Genomic DNA, 9,050 nt, shown 5'->3' on the forward strand with positions numbered 1-9,050 from the left:
AAGAGAGGGAGGAAGGAAGGAAAGAAAAAAGGGATGGTGATGGCCCTGTGGGGGCTTCGTCAAACTTCGGTGCAACTCAAGTCGTCCCCCTCTCGCCCTCAGTCCTTCAAAACTGCAGAACACGTAACCGAACGACTACTCTTCGAAACCCAGGCTGGGGATTATGCGGAATGATCCCCAGCCACGCACGATGTGAGAAAATAAGATGTCCACTTTCCACCACCGAGGAGAGATGGAATACTTGGAATGCAGGCCCAAAGAAACGGCCCGCGCTCCCGTGTCCCCGCATCTTGCTTCACCCGCCGCCTAGAAAGTCCGTTTCATCTCCGCAGCAGAGCCGGCGGCGTTTGCGGAAGGCCCGGCCCGAGCCCCCAGGCCCCCGCCGGCCTCCGTCCCAGCGCGCAGCCCTGGATCCGCGCGCCGGCGCCCCGGCCCGCGCGGCCGCCCCGCCGGGCCCCTGTGTCGGGCGCTCCGCCTCTCCCGGCCGGCGGCGGCCATGGCGGCCAGGCAGATCCCAGCGTCCGCGCTCGCCGCGCTCGGAAGGCTCCCCCAAGCATCCCGGCCACCTCGACTTCTCCCGGTGGTAGGAGGGTTCCCGCAGCACCTCGGCTTAACCCTCTCCTCCGCCGCGGAGGAAGACCGCAGAGGCTCTGGGCCCCGCTTGCCAGGCGGGCTGAAGGGAGACGGCAGGCGTCCGGAGAGCGAAGGGTTAACAGCGGCCGAGCGGCGGATCGTGGACCTGCACGCGGCCGCCTGCGCGGTGAGGCCCCTCCTGCCCGCCCGGCCCCGCCTTGCCCCGCCTTGCCCCGCCCCGTCCCGCCCCACCCAATCCAACCCAACCCAACCCAACCCAACCCGGGCCCAGCCCCGGGATCCGTGCGCCTGCGCGCCCTAGGCTGACGGGGAGGTCGCTGGAAGCCCGCGCGGTCCTTGCTCTGGCTTCTGACAAGCACGCTAGCTTACCGCTCCGACCCTTTCGCTTGAAAACTAGCCAGTTCCCTGTTATGCACAAAGAGTTAACCTATATTTGCATTAAGCGTGGGTCCTTTCTGATCAGCGTCCGAGCTAAACTGGTGGCAGTTTGGGACCCATCCTGTGTGTGTGTGTGTTGGGGGTGTTTGTTAAGGCATGGATGGAGGAGGTAGAGAGGAGCTGAGAAGTCACAGGAAAAATAGGCTGTGTGTTTATCTGTGTTACCAGTTAAACACTTTGCCATCCAACAATACTAATAATGCAAAACTTAAAAAAAAAAATAGTTTTTGCTACTATCATTTCCTCTTTTCTCTCCGCCCTAACGGAGCACAATTGTAAAGGAGACTGTAATCAGGCGTTTACATTCTTCCCAATTTTGAGCTATGTCTTCTTCTGTTTGCAGGATTTAGGGAATCACTCATGAGTACCAGTATAACAATTTACCATCTTCGTTCAGTTTCTGACACCTCCGACTGCATAAGTTTAAAGGGAGCATATTTATATTTTTAATATCTTGAGAGAGCAAAGGAGTTCTAGCGTGAAAAAGGCAAAAACAATGTAAAAGTAACCTGTTTTATATAATCAGTGTTACTAGTACTTGATGTCCGGTGGAGTTACTTACCTGGTGTTGCTTGAGCAACGGGAGTAGAAAAGAAAACCTCGATGATTTTCTAAAATAGACTGTTTTTCCCACTGCTAGTTAGTAGGCCCTGGGAATTCACTGGCTCATTCAAGTGTTGACACTTCTGCATAAAAATTCATCAGGAAATGACTGACAGCTTTTGATTGATCTTGCTTATACTCCATTAAAAAATAAAAATAACATGTATAATTTGTTGCCACATATCACCATATAAATATGGTAAATATAAGCAGAGGTTTCATTCTTTTTAGAGCAAAGAGCAGTCACTTGTCAATACAGGTCAGTCAGCCTGGGAAAGGAGAAGGACTTTTTCTGACTTAGGAAACCCACACTTGTTTCATCAATGAGTGTCAGTATCACAGGTGAAATGGTTGTCCAGGTGACCAAGAGTAAATCCCCAAAACAAGTTTGTTGTTTTTCAACAAATCAGAAGTCCCCTCTCAGTTGTCCCTTTCCCACACCTCCAGGCAGATGGGTCTCTTTCTTTCTTTCTGGGGTGATCTGCACGACTGAATATCTTGTTTTCCAGCCACTGTTCGCACTCCTGTCACACCTTTGTCTCTTGCCACTACACCTGAGGTTTCCTTTACTGTGGACAATTAAGTTTGTGTGAGCAGCCAATAAGCTCAAAGTTTCGCAATCAACATGGAAAGCAGGAGAACAGGCACAAATGCAGAAGCCATCTGTTTGTTAGGCTTCCAAGTTGCTCCATAATTGCCTTCAGAAGACCTCCAGAAACTATGAAAAGTGAGAAGAAGACAGCTAACAGAGCTCCCAGTGTTTGTTTGATTGTTTGTTTTTGTTTTTCTTCCAAGTCTTCAAACAGGGGTTTCTTAAAGAAGTGAGGTCTTGACAATTGGTCATTCTAAAGGTCTTGACAATTGGTCATTAAAGTTTAGTGTTCTGGGTTTCATGTAATTTACTTCTGTGGTCCCAAAAGATTTGAGAGGCCCTATAGACTGGCCTTAAGACTTGTTTGCTGGATTTCTGCTGCCAGGTTCTGGCTCGGCTAGAATACCTTAGAGTAGAACTAGACTTGAACTCTGTGTCTTTTTGCTTTATGCCTTATTCATGGTTAAATTCTCACCAGATTATTATTGGTTAAATTCTTGACCAGATTAAAATATTTAGCTATGAAGGAAGATACTCTGAAGAAGTAACTTGTGGCATATACTAAAATATGCTAGAAGACATTCATATGTCACACATATTTTAATGAAAAGGTTCTATTCTATACAAGAATGATGCCGAGTAAAAGGGTTATATAAGAAGCCCAGGAGAAAGTTCCTCTACAGAATCTCGAGGATAAATCATCACCACCCACGTGGCCCAAATCCATAGAATAGGCTGCATTACTTTCTTTGACTTCATACAATGTACTTGGGACACTTTAAAAACCATGTTTGAATGTTGGTAGAGTATGCTTTCTTGACATCTGAAGTGGTGTAGTAAAAGTTTCTTTTGATCAAACTCGTGAAAGCAGTGAGTGTTAATATGTCAAAACAATACTTTTTTCACTTAAAAACAGAACTAACAACCCTCCCCAAAAAAGAAAATAGTGTAAAATGTGCAATGGAGTAACACATCATGAAGGTAAAGAAAAGTGTTCAATAATAGCAAGGTTATACTTTTCTGTAAGGACTGTTGGTTTTGATTAGCACCTTTTCTGTAAGTTTAAATCATTATCCACATATTTTAAGTACTGAAATTGCAACTGCAACTTCTGAGTGAAAGTTCATTTTCAGCCTCTTAAGCTCTTAAAGTCATCTAAATCACCTGTTATTAAACTTGTTACCTAGAAACTGAATGAAAAATACCTGAGCAGTGGCTACATCGTTATTGGGTATAGAGGAGTTCTTGTTTTTCCATCAACTTCTCATTTTTCTCAAACTGTATATTTTCTCCTTATGTCACAAACGTTGGATTGCATATAATGTTGGAATGCATTCAGTCTTTAATTGCAGGTGCCACCAAAATTGCTGGGAAGAAGTTTAATATTGTTTAAAGAAAATTTTGCAGTATTTTATGAGTAGGAAGTATGGTGAGGAGCTATGGTGAGTATTGAGATTAATGAATTGTTTTATTTCATTATTCTTCAGACTGGCCAGTTAAACTACGTGGATCCGGCTACTGGCTATACCGTGCTCACACAGCTCGCCCACTTGCAGAGAGGTAAATGCTGTGGCTCTGCCTGCAGACACGTGAGTAGCAAATTCTCGCATTACAGCAGCAGCTTTCGGTGCTTCTGTAACTTCGTAAATACCTCTTATTTGAAAAACAAGTCAAATAAAAAAGCTAAATAGACCTGGAGTGCACTTTTCACAAGCTACTTTAGCCAAGGACAATGAAGTCCTTAGGACCAACATAGGACCTTTAAAGTTAATGGAATTTTGTAACATTTCTTTGTGAGCATCAGTTCCTTGAAATGTTGGGATTTGAAATTCATGGGAGTTCTTTATTACAAGGAAACTTTTCATGAGGTTTCAAATAAGTCATGTTCACTAGGCAAGTACAAAGAAGGCAGGAAAAGAAATCCAGAATATTACAAACTAGATCGCAGACAGGGTTTTTGCCTTCCTTATTCGCTGAATAAATAGCAATTTGACCAGCATCGTGAAGTGGGTTTCCTTTAAATGATAATGATTCCTCTCTCCCTTCCTCTCTCCCTCCCACCCTTTTCCTCTCCTGTTCTTCCCTCCCTTCCTTTCTTTTCTTCCCTTCCTTCTCTCTCTCTCTCTCTCTCTCATTTTCTTCCGTGGCTGTTTTGTACTCTATCTTAAAAATAACCATGAAGCTATCTACCCCAAACTTAGTGCTGTACATTTCCTACAATGTGTATTTCAGTGAATGTATCTCTATGTTCACTGATTAAGATGAACTAGCTAATCCTTCCCTATGCTGAGCAAGAAAAATAAATGAGATTGGGTTTATCACTGTAACTTTTTAAAAGCATACTAGTAAGGTAAATTGTTACAGTGTTAAGATTATAAACAGGTAACGACCTCTATTTACAGACCACTTGGACTTTATGTTTGGGAGCAAGAAGGCATTATTTCCTTTAACTGATGCATTTTACAGTTAAGGACTAAACACTAAATGCATATATTGGCTGGAACCAGTATTGAAAAATTAAGCCTTCACTTTTATGTATGTTCCTACCTGTGCCATTAGCTGTTTCTAATCAAAAGCATTAAGAGCTTTGCATACATTGAGGACTTGAGAATTTTCTGAGAGTGAGTTTTTGACAGTAGAATTCTTTAAGTTGGAAGGATGCATTTAGGAAGTGATTCTTGGACCCTAATTAGGACCATTTGCCGGAGGTTGCCATTATTCTACTCTTAGTCTGCAGGACCCAGTAGATCAAATGATCTGTATAACGTGATTAGCAGTCTCCTTTTCCACCATGAGGAGTGTTGTACTTTTTCAAGATCCCTGTGAAATAATTTAATAATGGTTTGTTTTATTTCTTTTGCAGTGTCCATATGGTCAAGTCAATGTTAAAGATCCATCTAAAAGGAAGAAATTCAATTCATATTTTTATGTTTGACAACAATTTCATCTCTGTTCTCCATCTAATTGAGCCTGTATTTTAAAAAAAAATACCCTAATCCAGAATTTCTGTCTGTGCTGTTAGTCCTTGAACACTAGTTTAATTATAAGTACATATATTAAAAGAACATCCATAAAATGAAAAAGCTAGCAAATGTTTGTGTGTTTCTGAAGTGGCACATTGATAGTTATTTTCCTTTCTTTTTGCTTCATTATCAGACACATATGTTGAAGAAAGAAAATAATGACTGTTCCATTAAATAAATAGTAGCAATCGGGTCACATTAGTCGCTCTCAATTTTTCTTATAGCCTCCGTTCTCCTACTGTTTTCTCCTCTGTGTTAGCAACCCAAGGGAGGTTGCTGGCAAATAGAAGAGTTTGAATACATTCTTCATTTTATTTATATCTTGAACTATAAGAAGATTGATATAATGCTATATTGTGCAGCATATGAGTGCCCAAGAAGCGCCATTCTGCATCAAGAAATGCTCTCATCTTCCATCTGTTCTCTCAATAAAAACTCTAAATCATTCTGACTTGGAGGTCAGGCCGCTTAAGATGCCTCTGATTAGACCATTCTCACTTCTCTCCCCCCACAGCTTCCTTCTCCATGTCTTATGACACTTCCCAGGCAAATCTATCTTAGGACATTTTATCATCTTTATACCCATTCCATTCACTGCAGTGATGCCTCCGGGTATCAGTATCCAACCTGGGTTAGGGGCTCACAGGGACTATTGTTCCTACACTTTCTCCTCTGCTTCCTTCTGAAGATAAGGGCCCCAAAAAGCCTTTTCCTTGCCAGTGGGGGCTGTTCAGTAAAATGAGGCTGCTGTCCATTGTCACTCTGCCCAGAGCTAACCTTCAGCCTTTTCTCCCAACAGAATCTGAAAGGTTCTCAAACATCTCAGGGGTCTTCCTTACTCTCTGCCTGTGGCCTCAATAAGAGTTTTAGAGATCTGAGGCAACCAAAAGATTCTGATGTCTTCTCACATACTCAATTTAAAGTAAAAGCTATTCTAAACTGTGAAATAAGTGAAAAGCCCAGTAAGGCTCTGATTTTCCCCTTGATTGTGATTTATGTTGTTATTTGTATGTCAAATATTAGATTGTTTCCCCCAATTTTTGGCATTTTTAGTGTCCCAGTTTTGCTAGTCCTCACACTGTGGTGCCCTAAGCAACCCTGTGAGATGTGGGCAACTGCCTTGGGTATTAAAAACAAAACAAAACAAAAACCCGTCTTCGTGACCTGGTGTTGTCCTCTCTAGAAATCGTTTTGAGGAGGTGAACAGGAGAAGGGGGTCAACATTATGGTTGTGGAGGCAGTTAGACTTTCCAGACAGGTTTATGGACTCCTGGGAGCCAATTTCCTCTCTCTCCTCAGGTCAAGAAGCAGCCAGATAGTTCAATGTTTTCCACTAGATTTGAAGATTACCAAGGCCATTTTCTGGGTGAGGGCTGGATGGTACTTTCTTTAGCGGTCCCAAGAGAGAGAAGAGAAAGAAACAGAGCCTGTAAAGGTCATCTGTCTGGAGAAAAAAGAGAGAGGAAAGAAAGTTCATTCTGAAAAGGGGCCCCGATTTAAAGCAGAGTTTTGAGAAAGCCCTTTGACAGAAGGAAATAACTTATGGGATTCCTCCTTCCTAGAGGCAGCTTTTTCCTCCTCCTAGTGCACTTCCTGAGGTAGGGAACTGGCCCAAGAGAAAGGACTCCATGTCCCATCCCAGATGATACTCCTGTGGGACTCTTCCTCTGGAGCCTGGGAGCCAAGGCCTGAAGTTCTCTGCTGTGGTTCTGTGGAGATGCTTATGAACCACACATCAGGGGTAGCGGTGGGTCGGTGCTCCCACATGAAACACAATATGGCCACATAAATGGGCCTCACTGCAAGAGCTTCAAGCTATATTGTATTCACACATTGTAAAGTAAAAATTCAGGTTTCTTATTGGGTGTGTGTATACAAACACATGTGGATGCTGAGAAATAGAAACTTCCCAGCTTAAATCAACCCTGGTGCTGCTCCACTTTCATGGTTTCTGGAGACTCCTGTTGCAAGTCACCATAAATCAAGGGGCACTGATTTCTAGATTGTTTCCAACACAGAAAGACCCAGTGGAAACTGGGGAAGCTTCTTATGGGGTTTCCCCGGGGGGGCGGGGGAGGATGGGCATCGATTCCTGAAGCACTGGTGCTTCTCTTCTCTAGGGAAAGGGCCCTGTCCTGGCAATCCTCTCTGCAGGTGGATTGCAATGCACACTTCCTCTCTCTGGAAGACACACTGGCCCCGTTAATTTTGCAGCGCAAGGAAGAGAAGGACTCCCCTCCCTGAAACTTGCCACTCCCAGCCCTGGTGTGTTTGGACAAGAAGGACCAAGAGAAGGGGAGATGCTACTGGGCCCTGCTCAAACCTTTGTTCCACCGCAGTGCCCCTTATCCAAGGCATTTGCAAAGTCCATTCCGCACACCCTTTTCCACTGCCAGAAATCAGTCCGGCTTCAGTGAACCTCCAGACAAAGCTAGGGAAGCGGGCTCACTACCAGGCAAAAGACAATCATCGCGCTGCTTTCCTGCAAGCACTTTGAGACCTCACAGTCGGTGGCTGGCCCAGAAGGAACCTCCCCCTCCACTCCAGACCAACACCTGCCATTTAATCTTCTCTACATTGGACCAGAGGCTTGAGTTCCTGGATGTCTGCTCATGTTGGAAGATTTAAAAGTCGGTGCTATTTTTCACCATCCTGCAACACTTAAAAGGTACTTCCGGGTGCCAAAACTATCCTCTCTCCTCAAAAACAAAGAAAAAAAAAAGTCATGTTCAAGTGTGTGTGCGTGTGTAGAGGGGGAGGGGATTGTCAAGACCCTCTTGCACGCCTCTGTGAGAACTTGATTTCTGACAAAAGGTTGGAGAGGAACCCACAGATACCTTTACCTAAACGTTGAGTCATTCCTGGGACTCCCCGCCTACCAAGGGTCTCTGGACACCCTGTTGCGTGTCTGGACAGAGCACCCTGGGCGCTGAGAGCAGAGTGACCCTCGTCTCTACAAATAGTTTCAAGGTTGGGCTCATGACACAAAATCTCCAGAACTCACGGCCCCCTGTTTTTTGAGACTGCGTGTAAAAAAGAGTGTAAACCGGGGGAATCATAGGCTGTAGAGGGATCGGGAGATTGGTGACGAGCATATCTTCCCACTCGAAATTTGTGCCAAAGTGTGAGTTCCTCCGTGCACTTCAAGGTGCGCGCAGCTCGCGCACGCGCGTGGAAGGAATGCCCTTTTTTGTTTGTTTTATTTTGTTCAAATATCTAAAACGGTTCGGGACCCCAAAGAGAATAAAAACGTCTGCTTCGGACAGGAGTGAATGAAAACACCTAAGCGCTTCCATCCGTATTGCGGTCCATCTGTGCGACGGCCTCGCTGGCGAGCATAGAAGCTAAACCTGCGAGGCTTGTCCCCTCTCTGGCTGCGAAAACGGACCGACACATAGGGGTTCTCCAGGAGAGAAAGAGCTAAGGAGGCCAGAACGGGAAGGGGGGGGCGGTGAGGGGATAGGAGGTGAACTAGTGGAACTAGTCGGCTGGTGGGACTGGCTGGTGAAGCCAAGTATCCGGGAGGAACGAGGGTCTCTGTCCTGGGTTCTCAGAGCCACATTCGGGATTTGGGATGGAAAGAGAAAGACGGAAGGCTTGGATTCGTGGCTCCTGCTGGATCCCTTGCCACTCCTAAACTGTGTGGCGGAGCTTGCGGGGCTGGCTAAGAGATGCACTGCCCCGCGTCCTGCTCCGCGCAGCCCCAGGCGCCCCTCATCCCACGCTGGTTCCTCAGGAGGCTGGTAGGAGCGCGGGCGCCCCAGTCCTCAGCGCCCTCAGCCCACGCACCGCAGAGTAAC

General features: G+C 45.4%; 1 protein-coding gene across 1 annotated transcript; it reads left to right on the forward strand.

Annotated features, from left to right (window-relative positions):
* Positions 1 to 398: 398 nt before the first annotated feature.
* On the forward strand, positions 399 to 5,310 carry LOC309849411 (uncharacterized protein C1orf53). The gene is made up of 3 exons (XM_082701935.1): positions 399 to 760; positions 3,715 to 3,816; positions 5,091 to 5,310. The coding sequence occupies exons 1-3, from the start codon at positions 497 to 499 to the stop codon at positions 5,160 to 5,162; spliced, it is 438 nt and encodes a 145-aa protein (XP_082558061.1). The 5' UTR covers positions 399 to 496; the 3' UTR covers positions 5,163 to 5,310.
* Positions 5,311 to 9,050: the final 3,740 nt, after the last annotated feature.

Source organism: Mustela nivalis (genome assembly GCF_964662115.1).
Source record: "Mustela nivalis genome assembly, chromosome: 16".
Classification (NCBI taxonomy): domain Eukaryota; kingdom Metazoa; phylum Chordata; class Mammalia; order Carnivora; family Mustelidae; genus Mustela; species Mustela nivalis.